Source organism: Girardinichthys multiradiatus, chromosome 5 (assembly GCF_021462225.1).
Source record: "Girardinichthys multiradiatus isolate DD_20200921_A chromosome 5, DD_fGirMul_XY1, whole genome shotgun sequence".
Classification (NCBI taxonomy): domain Eukaryota; kingdom Metazoa; phylum Chordata; class Actinopteri; order Cyprinodontiformes; family Goodeidae; genus Girardinichthys; species Girardinichthys multiradiatus.
Window position 1 is genome coordinate 40,695,711 of NC_061798.1, and position 22,126 is coordinate 40,717,836.

General features: G+C 40.5%; 1 protein-coding gene across 1 annotated transcript; it reads right to left on the minus strand.

The window, feature by feature from the left end:
* Nucleotides 1-5,737: 5,737 nt before the first annotated feature.
* Nucleotides 5,738-13,198, minus strand: LOC124868717 (microfibril-associated glycoprotein 4-like). The gene is made up of 5 exons (XM_047366237.1): nucleotides 13,146-13,198; nucleotides 12,135-12,332; nucleotides 7,299-7,395; nucleotides 7,005-7,172; nucleotides 5,738-6,073 (listed from the first exon to the last, which is right to left on the minus strand). Exons 1-5 carry the CDS (start codon nucleotides 13,152-13,154, stop codon nucleotides 5,802-5,804), a joined length of 744 nt encoding a protein of 247 aa, XP_047222193.1. The 5' UTR covers nucleotides 13,155-13,198; the 3' UTR covers nucleotides 5,738-5,801.
* Nucleotides 13,199-22,126: the final 8,928 nt, after the last annotated feature.

Below are 22,126 nucleotides of genomic sequence, written 5' to 3' on the forward strand. Positions count from 1 at the left end.
CGAGTTAACTCTAAACACCTGCATAAGATTCCTGAGGCCTTTAAAACTCCCAGCCTGGTTCATCACTCAAAACCCCAATCATGGGTAAGACTGCTGACCTGACTGCTGTCCAGAAGGCCACTATTGACACCCTCAAGCAAGAGGGTAAGACACAGAAAGACATTTCTGAACGAATAGGCTGTCCCCAGAGTGCTGTATCAAGGCACCTCAGTGGGAAGTCTGTGGGAAGGAAAAAGTGTGGCAGAAAACGCTGCACAACAAGAAGAGGTGACCGGACCCTGAGGAAGATTGTGGAGAAGGGCCGATTCCAGACCTTGGGGGACCTGCGGAAGCAGTGGACTGAGTCTGGAGTAGAAACATCCAGAGCCACCGTGCACAGGCGTGTGCAGGAAATGGGCTACAGGTGCCGCATTCCCCAGGTCAAGCCACTTTTGAACCAGAAACAGCGGCAGAAGCACCTGACCTGGGCTACAGAGAAGCAGCACTGGACTGTTGCTCAGTGGTCCAAAGTACTTTTTTCGGATGAAAGCAAATTCTGCATGTCATTTGGAAATCAAGGTGCCAGAGTCTGGAGGAAGACTGGGGAGAAGGAAATGCCAAAATGCCAGAAGTCCTGTGTCAAGTACCCACAGTCAGTGATGGTCTGGGGTGCCGTGTCAGCTGCTGGTGTTGGTTCACTGTGTTTTATCAAGGGCAGGGTCAATGCAGCTAGCTATCAGGAGATTTTGGAGCACTTCATGCTTCCATCTGCTGAAAAGCTTTATGGAGATGAAGATTTCATTTTTCAGCATGACCTGGCACCTGCTCACAGTGCCAAAACCACTCGTAAATGGTTTACTTACCATGGTATCACTGTGCTCAATTGGCCTGCCAACTCTCCTGACCTGAACCCCGTAGAGAATCTGTGGGATATTGTGAAGAGAACGTTGAGAGACTCAAGACCCAACACTCTGGATGAGCTAAAGGCCGCTATTGAAGCATCCTGGGCCTCCATAAGACCTCAGCAGTGCCACAGGCTGATTGCCTCCATGCCACGCCGCATTGAAGCAGTCATTTCTGCAAAAGGATTCCCGACCAAGTATTGAGTGAAAACTGTACATGATTATTTGAAGGTTGACGTTTTTTGTATTAAAAACACTTTTCTTTTATTGGTCGGATGAAATATGCTAATTTTGTGAGAAGGACCTGTATACATACAGGGGTTGGACATTGAAACTGAAACACCTGTCATTTTAGTGTGGGAGGTTTCATGGCTAAATTGGACCAGCCTGGTAGCCAGTCTTCATTGATTGCACATTGCACCAGTAAGAGCAGAGTGTGAAGGTTCAATTAGCAGGGTAAGTGCACAGTTATGCTCAAAATATTGAAATGCACACAACATTATGGGTGACATACCAGAGTTCAAAAGAGGACAAATTGTTGGTGCACGTCTTGCTGGCGCATCTGTGACCAAGACAGCAAGTCTTTGTGATGTATCAAGAGCCACGGTATCCAGGGTAATGTCAGCATACCACCAAGAAGGACGAACCACATCCAACAGGATTAACTGTGGACGCAAGAGGAAGCTGTCTGAAAGGGATGTTCGGGTGCTAACCCGGATTGTATTCAAAAAACATAAAACCACGGCTGCCCAAATCACGGCAGAATTAAATGTGCACCTCAACATCTCCAGGGTTCACAGAGAATGGTCCAAAAAAAAGAAAATATCCAGTGGGCGGCAGTTCTGTGGGCGTAAATGCCTTGTTGATGCCAGAGGTCAGAGGAGAATATCCAAATCAAATTAATATTTGGTGTGACCACACTTTGCCAGCCTTTGTCTTCAAATCAGTATTAATTCTTCTAGGTACACTTGCACACAGTTTTTGAAGGAACTCGGCTGGTAGGTTGTTTCAAACATCTTGGGGAACTTTCTGCATTTTTGAGAGTTACCCAATCTTGTTTAAATAGTGTCAGCACAATATTTTGCCAGGTTTCATGCAGCATAAGGAGTATTGCACAGTTTTGTTTTTATGCAAAGTGCATTTAAATGCACAAACTCAACAGAACCCTAGAACAATATTTAGGTGTTAAGGTTATAAGAAATTCTTAAAAACAGACAGCTCCAATAAGAAGAGTTTTATAGAGTACTACAGAAGGTATTATGGAACCCATGGAAATTTCAACACTCAACATTCAAATTGACTTTTGACAAACTGTTCTAATATTTGCAAGAGGATTTTGGCATCAAAGCTAGATTCTGATGAGGTACAATAAAGTTGTTACTGCAATGGGGAGTCAGGACAACAGCTCAGAGTTGATACATGACCTCCTCATCTAAATATTAGGACAAGCTCCAATCAAAAGCCTTGATAAGTTAAACATGAAGGCATTTTATTTGACGCAAAAAACGTCAAACTGGGTTCTCTGGCTAGGCATACCATACTATGAAAATTGATCCATCCAAAGCTGAACACTACTGGAAATGTTAACCAAAAAAGGAGTCTTCACCTACCAAAGCACCCTGGCTGGAGGATCTAAGAACTGCAGAAATCTCCAGAACTAAAACAAATATATATTACAGGGGGAAAGATCCAAGTATGAAAAGTTGAATTGCATTTATTGCCGTTTAAAGTTAGTCTGTTTTTGTTTTGTGTGTCTTGTGCTCAGCCATCAGTGAATTGTCTGAATTTAATTCATTGCTTTGATTCCATTGATGAGCAGCTCTTTGATTCCGATAATCTTTAGTTGAAGTGTAAATGTTAGCAGTGATTCTAAAATCTTAATCCACCACCAGAGAGTCCTTTCTTTTATATGCGATGATTAACACTCAATGAAAAGGTTAAGAATTTGACTTTGATCTTAAGACTACAGCATGTTGCTTTAAATAATCTGCTCCTCTAATGTAATCAGATGCCTAAATAAACATGTTTCATGAACAAACAATATCAGACCCAGATAAGGTTTGGGTAGATAGGGTAGTTGATAAGTAATTATTACCATTTATATCAGATACTCTTAAATAAAACTAAGATTTCACAACAACTTGGAGACCAGCCTCAGCAAGTGAGACAACATTGGAAATAACTGTAGAACCTGATTTGTGTTTGGACTGTTTTGATCCTGTGAAGCGTCCTGAGTTATCAGAAATATTAGCTTCATCTAAACCTTCAACTTGTATGTTAGACCCAATCCCAACCAAATTATTTAAGGAAGTGTTCCCTCTGATTACCAGCCCCATTTTAGATATGATTAATCTATCTTTAGTAAATGAATATGTACCACTGGCTTTTAAGGTAGTGGTAATTAAACCTTTACCTAAGAAACCTTCGCTTGATCGAGATGACTTGAAAAATTACAGACCTATATCCAATCTCCCGTTCTTATCTAAAATTCTTGAGAAAATTGTTGCTAATCAAATGTGTGAACATTTATACAGCAATGACCTGTTTGAAGAGTTTCAGTCAGGTTTCAGAGCTCATCATAGCACTGAAACAGCTCTGCTGAAAGTCACTAATGATATTCTTATGGCCTCAGATAATGGACTTGTGTCTGTTCTGGTTCTGTTGGATCTCAGTGCTGCATTTGATACAGTCGATCACAAAATTCTCTTAGAAAGGCTGGAATATGCTGTAGGGATCAGGGGAACAGCGCTAGGCTGGTTTAAATCTTATCTGTCTGACAGATTCCAGTTTGTTCATGTAAATGATAAATCATCTTTAAACTCCAGGGTTAATTGTGGAGTTCCACAGGGTTCAGTACTTGGGCCAATTCTCTTTACTATATATATGCTTCCAATAGGTCAAATTATCAGGCAGCATACGACAAATGTTCACCGTTACGCTGATGATACTCAGCTTTACTTATCCATAAATCCTGATGAGCCCAACCAGTTAGATAGACTACAAGCATGTCTTGAAGACATAAAAACTTGGATGGCTTTAAATTTTCTGCTTCTAAATTCAGACAAGACAGAAGTTGTCGTCTTTGGACCGGAGTCTTTAAAAAAGAAACTGCTTAGTCAATCATTTAACCTGGATGGCATTAAATAGATCTCTGGTAATAAAGTAAAAAACCTTGGTGTTATTTTTGACCAGGACATGTCATTTAAATCCCATTTTAAACAGGTTTCTAGGATTTCCTTTTTTCACCTTCGGAACATTGCCAAAATTAGAAATATCCTGTCCAGGAGTGACGCTGAAAAACTAGTCCATGCATTTGTTACTTCAAGGCTGGACTATTGTAATTCTTTACTATCAGGATGTCCACAAAATGCAGTTAAAAGCCTTCAGCTGATTCAAAATGCTGCAGCAAGAGTTCTGATGAAAATTAAAAAGAGAGATCATATTTCTCCTATTTTAGCTTCCCTTCATTGGCTCCCTGTTAAGTCCAGAATTGAATTTAAAATTCTCCTCCTCACATATAAAGCCCTTAATAATCTAGCTCCATCATACATCAGAGATCTGATTGTTCCATATGTTCCTAACAGGGCACTTCGTTCTCAGACTGCAGGTTTACTGGTGGTTCCTAGAGTCTCTAGAAGTAGAATGGGAGGCAGATCCTTTAGCTATCAGGCTCCTCTCCTGTGGAACCAGCTCCCAGTTTTAGTCCGTGAGGCAGACACCCTGTCTACTTTTAAGGCTAGGCTTAAAACTTTCCTTTTTGATAAAGCTTATAGTTAGAGTGGCTTAGGTTATCCTGAGCTATCTCTGTAGTTATGCTGCTATTGGCTTAGGCTGCTGGAGGACATAATGACCACTTTCACCTTCTTCGCTACATTCTCACACTACTCTCCAATTTTGCGTTATTTGCTGTTATTTTAGTTTTTAACTTTATGATCTCTCTCTTTTCTCTTTCTAGAAGCTACACCTGGCCTGACTCTGTGTGTACCTGTGACCTTTCTGGAAGGGGGCATCGTCCAAGCTTCTGCTGTCAACAACTAATGCTCACCCTCTACTGATGATTCACATAGCCCTGTCTTTCAGTGTTTAACCCTTTCTCTCTCCTAGACATGGCGATTGACTGAGCTTTTACTGTAACTAGTTATATGTGCTCTCTTTCAGACATTAACCTTGAAAACTGGCTCAGAGTTTATCTGTTCTTTCTTTCTAGATGAAACGACCAAAGGAGATTCATCCATTAACATTTACTTTTCCTTCCCATAGAAAGTACTCCTGGATCAGTGCTTCTGTGTTCTTTTTGTGTTTTTCTGCTCTGTTCTCTCAAACCCCCAGTTGGTCGTGGCAGATGGCCACTCACACTGAGCCTGGTTCTGCTGGAGGTTTTTCCTCTCCACTGTCGCTACATGCTCATCCAGGAGTGAATGCTGCAAATCTCTGACTCTATGCAATCTGCTGGGTTTCCTTAGATAAAAAAACGTTTTATCCAATTTGAATAAATAACTGAATCTGACTGCACTGTTCAATAGGATTAATTGGAATGTATGTACCTGACTTTGTGAGGTGCCTTGAGATGACATGTGTTGTGAATTGGCGCTATATAAATAAACTGAAACCAGCAAATCCATGATTACCATTAGTGTATACTATCACAAATATTACTTTTAATCTTACTAGTTATCCAACATGATCTAACAAAACATGAAAGAAACCAAATAGTAAAACTAACTGTATGACACGAATTTGACACGCTTTCAAACTTTAAGACTGGTTGTGTGAAACAGAAGTTGAAAACAAATGTACGTATTATCTATTAGCACTACTTTTATCTTGGAAGTGTTACAAAATGCAACTAATAAATGTTTTAGAATAGAAGAGAAATATCCTTTATTTTACATTCATCTTGTATATTTAATACTAATCCAGTTAAACCGTGCATGAACACTTGGCCACTCGTCGTATCTTCATCGCAATAGTCTTAAGGGAGTAGTTCCAGCCCTTCCAGGTTTGCCAAATCACATGAACATTTTCAAACCCGATGGCACCATGAGGTGCATACATCCCAGTGGGATTGGCCATGTGGCAAGCGTTATACCAGAATCCACCCAGAAAGTGCTGAGCACAGTTTTTGTCCCACTGATCCTGGTCTTTGTCGAAGGTCGTGAACTTCACGTCTTTCTGACTTGACAGACCGTCGCCTAGAAGAAGAAAGCAGAAAAAAGTATTGCAAGGTGAAAACTTGCTTTGATGGCAGTGCATTCAATAAATTTTCATATTCTTTATTCTATTAGTAGCCGCAAGGTGGAACAAAAACACATTAATGCATTTCATTTACCAATTCTCACATATTAGTAATTCTCACATTTCTGAAGAAGTTGTCAGTTTCTTACATGATCATAAAGCCCAATGCAACAGTCCAGTTTAATTCAAAGATTTGTTTTGTGAAACTAGTGCCCTTTGTTATTTTTCTGAAAGTAGGCAGACAGGAAATGGGGTGAAGAGAAGGGGGCAGACATGCAGCACAGTTCGCCGTAGACAGGACTTGACCCAGGGGACAGTCACGCTGAAGCCTCTATACATGGGGTCGCATGCTCTACCGCTGCACCCAATTTAATTAAAATTACAATGTGGCAATGTTCCACTCCTCCATTATTTCATTCTGGGCCTCAGCACTGGGTAGCCATTACACTATGGCCCTCTCTGTGTAGATCTTAAATTTATTATTGTACCTAGTTTTTGTTAAAAAAAAATGTGTGCATTTCGAACCACTGGTCAGTTTCACCATGGGTTTTGTAGTTAAGGATATTTTATTTGTTGTGTTAACCTAGGCTGTACCTGGCTTCCTGTTTTAAAAATAACCTAAATACTAGTTCTCCATATTCTCTACAGTTGTGTAAGCTATTTTTCATGTCCTAGAGAAGCGATTCTACCTAGATATATTGAAAAACAAGCCTTATAGTGTAGAACAGATCAAGTATGTTTTAAGAAGTTGCTGCCTCATTGCAAATTACTGAATGATTATAAATGAGACATTAAAGAGGAAAAGAGAATCTTATAATGAGCAAAATCTCCCTTTTTTGCTCAGACATTCACCTTCCTACAAATTAAGGCCTACACAGTGACAATCACCTGCTGTTCCTCCTGTGAAGCTGCCCAGGTGAAGCCGATAGCCGGCATTCTCAGAGTCGATGGAGATGGAGGAATACTGAGCAAAGGCCTGAGCTCCCTCCCAGTCTTCCATGTCGACACGAAGCTCATTCTCCTTTCTCATCGTCAATAGCAAGATATTTTCCAGCCCTTAAAAGAAACTGTTTATTAATCAACTCCTATTAAACCAATTATTTCTGATATAACAGGTCGCATCTTATCTTTAAATAAAATAAAGCACTCCCACAGTGTCATTAATGTAGTTTCTCTTCTTACCCAGCCAGTATTCGCCAGCTACATTCCCAAAGCCAGCCTTATAGTGTTTCCAGGGTCTAAAGAAGTTTTCAGTCCCATCAATCCTCCTAAGAAATACCTAAAAACATGAGTTCAAAGTTTATCAAGATACAAAACTGTGCTTTCAGCAAACAATATTTTTTTAATTATAAAATTTGGCCAACTTGTCAGAAAATTTGTACGGATGTAGCCAGCTTCTTCTTAAATGATAGGGTTACATCCTCACTTAAGCATATAGGGAATGACACTTGAAAGGTAAGCACTAATCTTACCATTAAGACTAAAAGCCAACATTTTGAAAGGGTAAAAACTACTATAGCATAGTCACAGAGATTTGGTAGCACTAATATGATGCACCTTTGTGGCTTGAAAATTTTAGCTTATCATTCATCATGCAAAAATTATAAATGCATGATTTTTGGAGCAGATTTGTGTCAACTTCATTTTGCAGCATCATAACCTGCATGTAACCTCCATGTATGTATCTGTGTGTGTATATTATATGTATATGCACTGCTAAAAAAAATAAAGGGAACACTCAAATAACACATTCTAGATCTGAATAAATGAAATATTCTCATTGAATACTTTGTTCTGTAGAAGTTGAATGTGCTGACAACAAAATCCCACAAAAATCATCAATGGAAATCAAATTTATTAACCAATGGAGGCCTGGATTTGGAGTCACACACAAAATTAAAGTGGAAAAACACACTACAGGCTGATCCAACTTTGATGTAATGTCCTTAAAACAAGTCAAAATGAGGCTCAGTATTGTGTGTGACCTCCATGTGTCTGTATGACCTCCCTACAACGCCTGGGCATGCTCCTGATGAGACGGCGGATGGTCTCCTGAGGGATCTCCTCCCAGACCTGGACTAAAGCCTCCGTCAACTCCTGGACAGTCTGTGGTACAACATGACGTTGGTGGATGGAGCGAGACATGATGTCCCAGATGTGCTCAATCGTATTCAGATCTGGGGAACGGGCGGACCAGTCCATAGCTTCATCTTGCAGGAACTGCTGACACACTCCAGCCACATGAGGTCTAGCATTGTCCTGCATTAGGAGGAACCTAGGACCAACCGCACCAGCATATGGTCTCACAAGGGGTCTGAGGATTTCATCTCGGTACCTAATGACAGTCAAGCTACCTCTGGTGAGCACATGGAGGGCCATGCGCTCCATGTGCCCTCCATGTGTCTCCAGACTCTGTCACGTCTGTCACATGTGCTCAGGGTGAACCTGCTTTCATCTGTGAAGAGCACAGGGCGCCAGTGGCGAATTTGCCAATCCTGGTGTTCTCTGGCAAATGCCAAGCGTCCTGCATGGTGTTGGGCTGTGAGCACAACCCCCATTTGTGGACGTCGGGCCCTCATACCATCCTCATGGAGTCGGTTTCCAACCATTTGTGCAGACACATGCATATTTGTGGCCTGCTGGAGGTCATTTTTCAGGGCTCTGGCAGTGCTCCTCCTGTTCCTCCTTGCACAAAGGTGGAGGTAGCGGTTCTGCTGCTGGGTTGTTGCCCTCCTACGTCCTCCTCCACGTCTCCTGGTTTACTGGCCTGTCTCCTGGTAGCGCCGCCAGATTCCGGACACTACGCTGACAGACACAGCAAACCTTCTTGCCACAGCTCACATTGATGTGCCATCCTGGATGAGCTGCACTACCTGAGCCACTTGTGTGGGTTGTAGAGTCCGTCTCATGCTACCATGAGTGTGAAAGCACCACCAACATTCAAAAGTGACCAAAACATCAGCCAGAAAGCATCGGTACTGAGAAGTGGTCTGTGGTCCTCACCTGCAGAACCACTCCTTTATTGAGTGTCTTGCTAATCGCCAAAGATTTCCCCCTGTTGTCTATTTCTTTTGAACAACAACATGTGAAATTGATTGTCAATCAGTGTTGATTCCTAAGTGGACAGTTTGATTTCACAGACGTTTGACTTACTTGAAGTTATATTGTGTTGTTTAAGTGTTCCCCTCATTGTCTTCTTAACTTGCGTTTTCCTTCTGATCGTGAGAAGGAAGAAAAAAAAAATCCCCCTGATTCAAGCACACCTTGGTGCTCTGGGCTCATCTGTTTTGGAACCATCCATCTTGGTCGCACATTTTGACACACGCAGCTCAACAGACGTCGCTGCTCTGACGTCACTGGGAGCATAAACCGGATGCAGAGTTTCGTGGCCATTTCTCGCCTGTCTCAAAGGACAGCGCTACGGAAGCACATATATGGAGAAACAAAGCTCGCAGGTGAACTTTTGCTCCACAAGGCCATTCCCGGAAGAGCTTGAAACCTGGAAATCTGATACAAGAAGACCAGGAGATTTATTTAACAATCGAAGACCGCACCGACACCCGGCGCAGGTGGAAACCCACAGAGGTTCTATGTCCAAGGAGATGAGTTTTCCTCCTTGTGTAATGCAGTCGACTAACGGTTCATCTTTTCCCCTCCTGGAGTTTGAGAAATGACCGGTTTTTTTCTTTAATTTGATCACGGACGCGTGATTCCCCCCCTCCTTCCCCTGTCCATTTTTCTTCAGACCTAATCCATACTCAACCAATGGAAAGAAGAAATCAACTTCAAAGTAATTTCATTCTTTTCATAATAAACCGGATAGATGCATTTAGAGGTCTGGGCAAGATGAGGCATAGTGAAGGTGATGTAGAATCACCAGTAGTTAATCTAAGGTATTAACTTGTTGCATTCAATACTGATTGAAGTGTTTTATGCTGAGCTGTGTTTTTATTTATCCAAGCGCTGCTGAATCGTGGTTCATGTTTGTCTGGCTGATCCCAAATCAGTCAGGAGTTAGAAGTTGGACTTTTAAAAGTTTTTCATTCAAAGCCCGACCACTCTTTGTTCCAGTTTTATTGCTGGAGATTTTCCACTGAGTTCCCGCCTCAGAGTTTATGACTCTTTGTCAACATTTGGAGCGATCAGCTGGTTGTGGCTAAAGGGGCGTGGCTCCACCGTTTTATCAGCTGATCGCTGCGATCGAGACATCAGCACCAGGAGGATTTCTTTACATGTAACCCAAATTACACATTTTGTCCATAAAGCTACTGGTTTGATCTTCATAGACATCAAATGTGCATATATATTTTTCTTTTATTATCATTGTTAGGTAGTCATTGTTATTCCCGTTGTGTAGAACGGTGCTTGTTAGTTAGGTGAAGGTTTTTGGACCAGAATAATGGTATATCAGGATTATTTGGCTTCAATAAATCTTCATATATATAATTAAGAGAAGCGTTTGTGTTTATTTCGTGCAAGAGTGATTTATCTGTCAAAACAAGGTCGAAGTTTCCCCACCTTCAGTGAAGTGGCAGTTGGTGGTTTGGGTTAATAATTTGTAATTATTAAAGAGTTTTGAGCCCATAATCACAACACCAGAAGATATCTCTGATTTCTATTCGTAAGTAATGATTTTTGGTTAAGAAATTAACTTTTTTCAAATTATGATTTTAAATTATAATTCTTGATGAATATTGATTAATAATCATAATCCTTACATCTGTGAAAACCAGCCTCAGAAACCTCGGTTTCATGTTTGATCATGCTATGTCCTTGGAGGGTCACTCCCATCAGCTGACCAAGAACAGTTTCGATCTTCAGGCCAGAATCTCCTGAAGGTCCCAAAGATACGTTATAAAACCCGGGGAGACTCATCCTGTTAGGCTGTAGCCCCCACAATGTGGAAAGACCTGCCCCTGTGGCTGACTGCGTGGAAACTTTTAAAGAGCAACTGAAAACTTTGTAGTTTAAGAAAGCCTTTGCCTGATGTATTTTAACTTTTGTTACTTTTGTATTCATTTGCATGTCAATTTATTGCCCTATTCTTATTCCTTGTACAGCATTTGTGATTTTTATCTGCGAAAAGCGCTTTATAAACCTTTTACTCTTACTTTACTTTTATGTCTCTCTATTGTACCTAAACTGTATAATACAACAGGAAATTATTCAAATTTTATTTACAATAGTCACTTAGCCAAAATGCTCTCCATCAGTGCAAGAATAAAAATACAAACTAGAATAGAGACAAATACAAAAACTTCACAACATTAGTAAAAGCTTGTAAAAAATAAAAAATACCTCTCACAGTGCTGCCAAAAGCAGTTTTTAAACAAATCTAAAAGGTAATGAATTCCACAGCTTTGGACCAGCTACAGCAAATTAATCATCATCCCACTGTTTGGACTTTGACCTGGGGACTTTCAGAAGATGTTGTTTCAGCAGACTAAAGAACTCTTGCTTGTAAAAGGTCACATAGATAAGATGCAATACCATTAACAGCTTTAATTAATTTAATTTTAAAAAGAAACATTAAGAGTTTAAAATTAACTCTAAAACATACTGGGAGTCAGTGGAGGGAGTAAAGTACCAGTGTGACTGTGTCTCCTACTGTTTATCAAAAAGCGAGCAACAGCATTCTGGACCAATTGGAGATGATTGTGGGAACCCTGGTTTCAACACAGGAACTGAATAATGCATGCATAGCCATTTCAAGGTCCTTTTGACTCAAAAAGGGTTTAACTTTAATCAGAAGTCAGACCTGAAAGAAGCTGGCTGTTACAACATAATCAATAGTTAATGGCTGATCTATAAAGTGCCTTAAAAACCATTTATACCCGTTAAATATTTTTGATATGTTACAACCATACTTTATTGTATTTTATTAGTATTTTATGTGATGTCTGGTACATACAGTCCATTGAAGTTCGTTGTAATGAGAGACAAATGTGAACAAGTTTAGGGTGTGAATAGTTTTTCAATATTTGTACCTTGAAAATGGGCCACTTTAGAAATACTCACAGTCCATCTCCCCCCATCAGTTTCCATGTCGCAGTAGACATGCAGTGGTGTGGTTGGACCTCCTGGGTAGATTGTGTAAACCCCACTGGAGCTCTTGTTGTCATGTTGATAAATGTCATCACAGTCAATCGGCAGGTAAGCCTGGGAGTTGGACTGAACTGAGACTGCAAGAAGCAGCTGAGCTAAAATAAATGTCACCTGGAGAGAAGAAAGATTTTATGTTATCTTTATGTACTTGCTAACTTTTACTGCTCATCTCCAAACCGTGCTTCTTCTCCAATTATATGATTTTCACATTCCTTCTGGGTATTTAGCAAAAATAGGCGCAGTCTAAAGTAAAAGGAACAAACTCTTACATCAGCAGGTGCACTCAGTTATTACACCACCTGGGGTTTCCCTGGAGGAAAGGCTGTAACAAGAGAAAATCTCTGGAGCCTAAGATTAGACAGCCGTGCTTTAATTAAATTCTCTGATCCTAAACTCTAAAATATCTTTTAAATGTGTCCCCAAACAACTCGCTCTGGCTGTTTGTTTACAGAGGATTTCCAGTCTGAAAGCAAGTGACCAATGTTCACTGAGGTTCCTGCTAATGAGTAACTAACAACCAGTGACACCATAACACCAACCATATTTGATTACATCTTTTAATAATGAACTGGGACAGTCTGATTTTAGCGTTAAAACTATAATAAAAACCATCATCATTGACATTTAATAGAAAATAAAGTTTAAGCATAAAATCAACACAATTGTTTAATTTTGAGCAAAAAAGTTTAAGGCATTTAAAGAAATGCTTATTGCATCTACATGATTATACAGAGGTCCTCTAAAAACGTGCAGCTGTTCTCCCACTGTATATATTAGAACAGCATAATTTCGTTTATATTGCATTGATTTAGCATCAGCAGATCAAAATGATTAAAATTACAAACAATGTTTATGTTATTTGAGTGAAGCTAATTTAATGTTGTAAATCATTTCTGTGAACCCATAGTAGAAATTGAGTCTTACATGGAACATCCTTCTGGAGCAGCTGGATGAGCTTCCCAGTCTGTCTGTCTGTTGAAATTGAAAGTAGTGGGAAACAGGGCAGTTTTAAAGAGGTAGAGGGTGTGTCTGTGGAAGTATGCAACCTGGGGAATTTTCTTAAAGAGTCATACACTTTTTTTGCAAACAGATAACATGGGGATGTATATAAAGCAGGTTCTGCTCCACTTTTTAACAATTCTAGGCCTAAAAGAATGATTAAAATGAAAATAAATGAATATGATTAGTTTGAAAGGATGTAAATAACTTCTTAAGAAAGTAAAAAAGTAGTAAGTCAATAAATGTTTACAAATTCCATAACAGTAAAATGAATGGCAATATCTGGTTGTTTAATAAACCTAAAATTAGAAAAAAAAAAACATTTTCTTTGGTTAGCAAAAAAAAAAAGGTTATTTGTGGGAAATCCTGAAATTATTCAGCTGCTGATCCCAACAAACATGTCTGCCAAAGTATGTTTCCAACATAGAGTACTTTTTAACCACATTGGTGTTTCTTCAGTGTTTTTTATTAAATGCCATATACTGTAAAATTAAACATGTTTTATGTTAAATATACATGTAAAAGCACTAACTAAACTAACATTTTATATTATGTGAAAATCTGTCCAACTTTCTCTTATGTTTAGAAAAGTTGCTTGCATAAATCTCCGTCATGGTTTGGTTGATGAAGGACCCGAACGCAGAGCTTGTCTGCATTGAAAAAGAGTTCTTTTATGAAGACAAATGTGGACTTACAAGTGTTTCACAGGAGAAACAGGACATCTAACATAGGCAGAGTTACAGGCATGGAGCACGCAAACAGTAAAACCCAACTGGAAACTGGAAATACAAGGCCAGAAGCCTAAATACTCTGAGGCAGGGTAGGAGAAATGCCAGGGAAACCAGAAGAGCAAATCAGAAAGAATGAGTTGCAGCTGAGGAGAGAGACAGAGGTTGAAGGTGGGAGAACCAATTAACCTAATACATCAGAAACCTAAGAGTATATAAGTCTAGAAGTAGAATGAACAATATAACAAAATAATGTACTATTAAGGAAAACACCTAAAAGCACAGAGAAAAAAAACTCAAGAAAGTAAGACATAAATAATATAATAAACAATAAATAAATAGTCAAAATACACACAAAACAAATCCAAAATCCAAGCACCTAAGGATTGTGACACTTTTGCACCATTTGTTTGCTACTATACCTCCTGGTGTCATCTGCTACTGTATGGTCTGCTACCACAACTCCCAGCAGGAATTGCAGCAGATAGGAATGGGCTTCGCAGCTCTGATGTCACAGTGGGCTATAGAAGGACACGGGAGACACCCCACTATTGCTTTTCTCCCACAAACAAACGGAGCCGCGGTTACCATGCAACAGAGGCGCATCATTCTGGAGAAGAAACCTCACGTGGGTTTTCATTAATTCCCCTCACTGGCCAAATCAATGAGAAGCTCAACAAGCTACGTTTCCTGGGATAAGAACACCAGTAAACTTTACTTTACCGAAGGCGTGGATTTAACACGTAACCCAAGAAAAACCCACGGAGGTTTTCCAAGAAGACAAAATTTTTCTCTTTGTTTTTTGTTCCAGTCGACTGCTGACGGTCCGTCATATTTTCCCCTTTTGCCGAAAGAGGAAGGCCGGCCGTCTTTGAGTTTGTTACGGACGCGTAACAAACTCCCCCCTGTTGGAATTATGATTATAGATTGATTAAACTTTATCAATAATTCTAATTAAAAATCATAATTTGACAAAATCAATTTCTTAACCAAAATCCTCATTTATGAATCGTGACCAGAGATGTCTTCTGGTGTTGTAATTGTGGCTCAACGCCTTTGATAATTACAACCGTTAAATACTCAGTAATAATTAATAACTATTACCGGAGATGTCACTGTTTAATCGACCGTTTCTGCCGAAACGTGTGGAACTTTTAACCTTATCTTGGCTGACGAATCACTCTTACACAGAATAAACCCAGAAACGCCTTCTGTTTATCTATGTGAACATTTATTAAATCACAGCCTGATACAATCCTTTCTTCCGATTTAATAATCTTCACCTACTCAAACATGCAACGTTCTACACAAAAGGGGTAAAATATCTAACTAAACAAAATAAAGCAAAACAGCAGTTATGGCAAAAATGATAATATGACAAAAGGGATATGATTGTGAGTGGAGGTGGGGCGCAGCTCCACTGTAACTCAGTTATACTCAGTCATAAAACCTCCCCCAACTCTTGAGCAGACAAAGGGTTATAAAACTTTTGGCGGCAAGCTAGCAAGCAGTGAGGTTGAAGACAAAGAAAATGGGGAATTTCACCATGAGGTTATTTTAACAGTCCAGTCTCACAGCGCACCTGCGCTTGCTCTCAGGTGTTCAATAACCCCGCAACGCACACACAAAGCTGGGGAGCGCAGCGGCCTCCAGATGTCAAACACGGCACATCAGAGTTTCAATAAAAAGGGTTACATGCACATATCATTCAGAACACATTAGATTAAATAGCTAATCTCATCGCATTAAAACCTCCTGTACGCTGCCCAGACTTTCTAAGAAAGAAATAAAAAATAAAGGATGGGTTTTACTTGTCGGCTTCCTTCTGAGCGGAGGTGAGAGAGAATGGGTGGAATCTAGAAGTTACTGTGCGTCCACAGTTAACTTCAGGAAAAGCGGTCAATCTTCGTCCTCTGGCCTCCTTGGCGAAATGGAAAATATGATCTGACCATCAAAGTCGACTAGGACAAAACAAGGTGGCAATTTGTCTCCTTGAAACTCCGTGATTTTTTAGTTACGTGTTAAACTCACGTCTTCGATCGGCAAAGTGAAATTTCCGGCCTTCTTAGTCCAGAAACCTCAGTTATGAATTCTTCGTTGGCCAACGAAGGAGAATAAATGAAATCCACTCGGGACTCTTCTCCAGATGATGCTTCAGATGTTGGTGACCGGACACGGCCTCCAGCTGAAAAGCAAATGGTGAGTCGTCTCATCCTCTGTTATATAGTTGACGGTGGCCTCAGTGCCCTGTCTTATCAGCCGCAAGGGCCGCTGGGTTTTGTAGGACAGACTATCCTGCGGTACAAAATGGCCGATGCCGTTGGAAAGGCGTAGTGACGTCCAACAACGTGCAAATGGTCCAATATTCAGCAACAAGTGGTCCAACACCTCACTCCCTCTGCTCCAGAGAAGACGACACCAAGTAATCCCGTTTTGTTTTATTTCTATTAGAAATAGCTTGGCCAGGATAGAGTAGGATTTTAGAGCGATTTAGAATCGCCACTTATAGTCCAATGTGTTCTAAGTTGTATGTGCATGCAATGTCTTATTAAAACTTTCATTGCTGTTGGACTCTGAAAGCCGCCGCGCTTTGAAGTTGTGCGTGTCTCACTGTGTTTGAACATCTGAGCGCAGACTCAGTTAAAGTTGGACTGCTAGAACCTCATGGTGGAAAACTCACTGTTACTTTGTCTTCACTCTTCATGTTTTTCCACTGGTTGCCGCCTAAAGGTTTTATGACCCTTTGTGTTTCACTGAGCTCCAACTTTGGGGGTTTTATGACTGCAGCCTGGTGGAGGCCGCCCTCAAAGCTTTGCTCAGTACCATATTTTCCCTTGTTTTTGCCATAACTGCTGGTTTGACTTTCATACACACTCAATGTTGTTCTATCTTGTTTAGTTAGTTATTTTACCCATTTTGTGTAGAATTTTTGCATGCTTGATTAGGTGAAGATTATTGAATCAGAATAGCGAGGTGTATCAGAGCTGTTGATTTAATAAATATTCACGTAGATAAAGAGAAAGTGTTTATTTTGATCAAGAGTGATTTGTCTGTCAAAATAAGCTCAACGTTCCCCCACCTTCAGTGAAGCGGTTGATTAAACAGTGACATCTAGTAATAGTTATCAATTATTACTGAGAACTTAATAATTGTAATTATCAAGGGCCTTGAGCCATAAGTACAGCACCAGAGGACATCTCTGATTTCGATTCATAAGTAATGATTTTTGGTTAAGAAATTAATTTTTTCCTAAGTACTCGTACTCGTCGTCTTCCGCTTATCCGGGACCGGGTCGCGGGGTCAGCAGACTCAGTAGAGACGCCCAGACGTCCCTCTCTCCAGACACCTCCTCCAGTTCCTCCAGGGGGAGCCCAAGGCGTTTCCAGACCAGCCGAGAGACATAGTCCCTCCAGCGTGTCCTGGGCCGTCCCCTGGGCCTCCTCCCGGTTGGACGTGCCTAGGAAGGCGTCCAGGAGGCATCCGGTATAGATGCCCGAGCCACCTCAACTGGCTCCTCTCGATGTGGAGGAGCAGCGGCTCTACTCCGAGCCCCTCCCGGATGGCCGAGCTCCTCACCCTATCTTTAAGGGAGTGCCTGGCCACCCTACAGAAGAAGCTCATTTCAGCTGCTTGTATCCGGGATTTTTCCTAAGTATGATTTTAAATTAATTAATATTAATCAGGAATTATTATCAATAATCATAATTCTTACAACACTGTGTTGTTGATTAGGATTTGAATTTCTTTCTGTATTTCTTGTCAATCTCTCTTAGCTTAATCAAAAGGTTTTGGGTGATAGAATAAAATATTTTAATTTCAATAATTGGATTAATCTAAAATAGGATCACTTTGAAAATGCATGTCTTTTTCTCAAAATCAAAGGTTAGCAGATATGTTTACCAAAAAAAAAAGCTGTTAGAATGAACAAATAAAATTAAAAAGATGCAAAACCCGGATGCTTACTGTAATGGGAAGATATGATACATGGCTATTGTTTGTGAGTGTTTTCCTAACAAAAGTTGAAGGTGTTTACAGCTGTTTTATTGTTTTATGGTATGTGATTGAATGGAGCTCTGCAGGGATTCTCTGGCTTTATGACTCCGAGGTTTCGAAGGGAGGTTGTTATTAAGGTTAGTAGGACAGCTTGAATTTGTCTCTCACAGCTTGTGAGATTGGGGACCAGTTGATTTCGTCTCTTCTTTTTGCAGATGACGTGGTCCTGCTGGCCCCCTCTAGCCAAGACCTACAGCATGCGCTGGCGCGGTTCACTGTCGAGTGTGAAGTGGCTGGAATGAAGATCAGCTCCTCCAAGTCCGAGGTCATGGTTCTCGACCGGAAAAGGGTGGCTTGTCCTCTTCAGGTTGGAGGGGAGTTCCTGCCTCAAGTGGAGGAGTTCAAATATCTTGGGGTCTTTTTCTCGAGTGAGGGGACAGATGGATCGGTGCAGCTGCCGCAGGAATGGGGGCGCTGTACCAGTCTGTTGTGGTGAAAAGAGAGCTGAGCCAAAAAGCGAAGCTCTCAATTTACCGGTCGGTCCACCTTCTTACCCTCATCTATGGCCATGAAATTTGGGTAATGACCAAAAGAACGAGATCCCGGTTACAAGTGGCCGAAATGAACTTCCTCCGTAGGGTGGCCGGGCACTCCCTTAGAGATAGGGTGAGGAGCTCGGCCATCCAGGAGGGGCTCGGAGTAGAGCCGCTGCTCCTCCACATCGAAAGGAGCCAGTTGAGGTGGCTCGGGCATCTATACCGGATGCCTCCTGGACGCCTTCCTCGGGAGGTGTTCCAGGCACGTCCCACCGGGAGGAGGCCCAGGACACGCTGGAGGGACTATGTTTCTCGGCTGGCCTGGGAACGCCTTGGGCTCCCCCTGGAGGAACTGGAGGAGGTGTCTGGAGAGGGGGATGTCTGGGTGTCTCTTCTGAGTCTGCTGCCCCCGCGACCCGGTTCCCGATAAAGCGGAAGACAACGAGTGCGAGTGCTATAATTTTGCAAAAGTTAATCTACTAATTTATTAATTTTATCATGACTTTATCAACAGTAACTAACATTTTATAAAACTGTATGTTAAATAACTGAACAGTAAATCGCTATTTTACAGGGCACCAACATGTGGACTTAAATTCAGTCTACTTGTTCCATTATTTTAATAAATGTTTGTTCTGCTGGCTGCTGTTTATTTTATAGTAACATGTTTAGGCTTCAGGCTCTGGGTCTTGATCACTCACCCTGGTGCTGTGTGTAATGTTACATGTTTCTCTATTCTGGACAATCTGCTGCATTAGAAATGGTTCATACTTTCCTGGTGACTGGATGAAGTCCTTGTTTTGGGTATTTGGTTTTCTTCAATTTTCTCTTTCACCAGAGTATGAAATTACAGATACAGTGTTTGAATTATGTTTCTTTTACAGGTTATTTTGATGGAAAGACTCCCACCTAAACAACATACTGGCACTTTCAGACTGGCTTGGGTTGTTCAGTCAGCAGTACTGGAAGTACAATATATTGCCAAAAGTATTTGTCTACTCATACATGTATAGTTTATTGACATCTTATTGTTAATCTATAAGGTCCAGTTTGTTGATGGACCAACTGTTACCAGCAATAGCAACTTTAACTATTCTGTAAACATCTTCCACAAACTTAGGAGCACGTTTAAAGTTAGATGAAAAAAACAGAATTGCAGTCTCTGTTCTAATTCATCCCAAAGGTCTTAAAGAAGGCTGAGGTCAGTTTCTCCACACCAAACTTTATACACCCAATACCTCTGGCAATATAGCATATAATAACTAGGTTTTCAGCCTAGTTGAAGGTGATGGAAGTTACAAATGGTCATACCTGCTATTGTATTCTAATTTGTATGTTTGTATGTATCTCTTGACAAAACAAACTTTGTGTGTTAATATTGACAAACTTTCTTTTCTTAGGATTATATAATGATTATGATGTAAAACAGAGTGATTCTAGTGATTCCAGATGGATGCTCCTTCCATTCAGTTCAGCTGAATTTATTTATATAGCGGCAAGAAAAAACAAATGTCTTGAGGCATTTTACAAAAAAAGTGCCTTTATTGGTCATTTACAGCTAAAACGTTTTCCAGCAACCCTTTACTGCAACAAAATAACTTTTTGAGAAAACAAGTTTTGTTATCTTGAGGTCTTGACGTAATAAATTTCTATAAATTCCAGTAGAAGACAGCTCTTTGCTTTTGTTCTCATCTATTATTGAGCTGTATCCTCTCTGTAATGGATATTCTCTATAAACTGTGCTGCCTCTGATTACTTTATCACCTGTTTTCAAAGGTGCGGGATTCAGCCACATGACTTGGTATTGAATCAGACTCCAATCACAAATTTTATGATTTCAGACTTGATTTGATGTCATACAAGACTTGGACCTCAGGTCTTGTATGAATAACAGTGACTTGTAATGTCATGATACTTGAGTCTTAATAAATTGATATATTACCCCAAACTGAAAGTATGTCATTTAAAAGACTGTCTCTTATGAAGTTCTTTAATGTTTACTTCATTTAGAGCCAATTTACACTAACAACCCAGAATATCCAGCACACACAGATCCACACACTGTTGTGGATCTGTCTTGTATTACATCTTTGTATACTGCATATACAGTGCCTTGCGAAAGTATTCAGCCCCCTTGAACTGGTCAACCTCTTGCCACATTTCAGGCTTCAAACATAACTTGTATATGTCATTCCCAAGACGAATTGACGCTGTATTGGCCGCAAAAGGAGGCCCTACACCATACTAATAAATGATTGTGGTCTAAAACCAGGTGTTTCAGTTTCAATGTCCAACCCCTGTATATCACCTTCTTTGTAAAATACCGTGTACATATATTTTCCTTGTTGATGAAGCCTGATGTGCTGTTTCACAGAATGAAAGGATTAATAAAAGTAAATTTATGTTGTAGTGGAAGGGGTTGTGTGATTCCTACATTGTTGTAGTGAGATAAGTCTTGGGTCAATTAACACATCACAACACCACAATATAATCAAATTCATCTGATCGTTTAAGGCAAATTGGTCAAACGTTATCTATCCAAGAAGTCCATCTGATTGCATTAACTCTCTGAATTTGCCGCAATCCCTCATCCTGGGCAAGCATGTGACAGCAGTGCAGAGGAACATCTTTTAACAGGAAGGAACCTCCTCAGTATGTGCAGCAAATTGCTACAACTGGCATTGGTTGAGAGGACAGAAAGAAGACGTTTCAAAACACAGACTTCTCAAAATAAATTGCCATGGCAACCTTTTTGTCACTGCTTTTGTGAAACCAAAATCAAAGATATATCTGTGAGAGGTTTTAACACCTTGGTCTTAATGGGCATGAATGTCATTAGTTTGCATTTTTTATTTGTTGCAGTGATTTTTTAATCTATTGTGACTTTTCTCTCATTTACATGGGATCAAAAATATATACCAGCAGAACATTATGACCACTTTCTATTAGTATTTTGATTCCAAAAGATCCCTGAAAATGTGCTGTGGTATCTGACACCAAGATATTAGCAGCAGTTCCATAAAGTCCTGTAAATAGGTAGATGAGCCTTGTTGTTCACCACATCCCACAGATGCTCAATTAGACTCAGATCTGGGAAATTTGGAGGCAAAATCAGCATGTCAAACCAGTTGTGCTCCTCAAATCATTCCAGAACAATTTGTTTGCCTTGTCACAGGGGGCATTACCCTGTTGAAAGAAGTGACAGCAGACGGGTTTACATGTTCTTCACTGACCCTACCTAAACGTTGCTGAAGACTGTCTGGAACCAGATTAGAGGTTCCAGACATGGGGAGCATAAATTAAAATGACAAAAATGCAGACCATAGGTCTTTAAGTTTGGGGTAGCTCTTGACACAGGAGTTTCAGAGCAAAGACACTAATGAACTCCCTGCTGTAACAATCTTCATGCTTCCTGCTGTAAAGTCAGGCTTCCTGCAACAAGTTCACTCTGGCGTAAAACAGCAGCTCCTGCAGCAACCACAGGATCCATTCCTCTCATCTCTGGAAATCTCCATTGACTTTAACGATGCAGACGTTGCCTAGAGGCGCTGCGAAACTCTCATTAACGCAGAAGTCCCTGATCATGCAGGACCCTGCGTTGGACTGACACGCGTGTATGTGATTTAGATGACAGGGGGCGGCTTCCCTG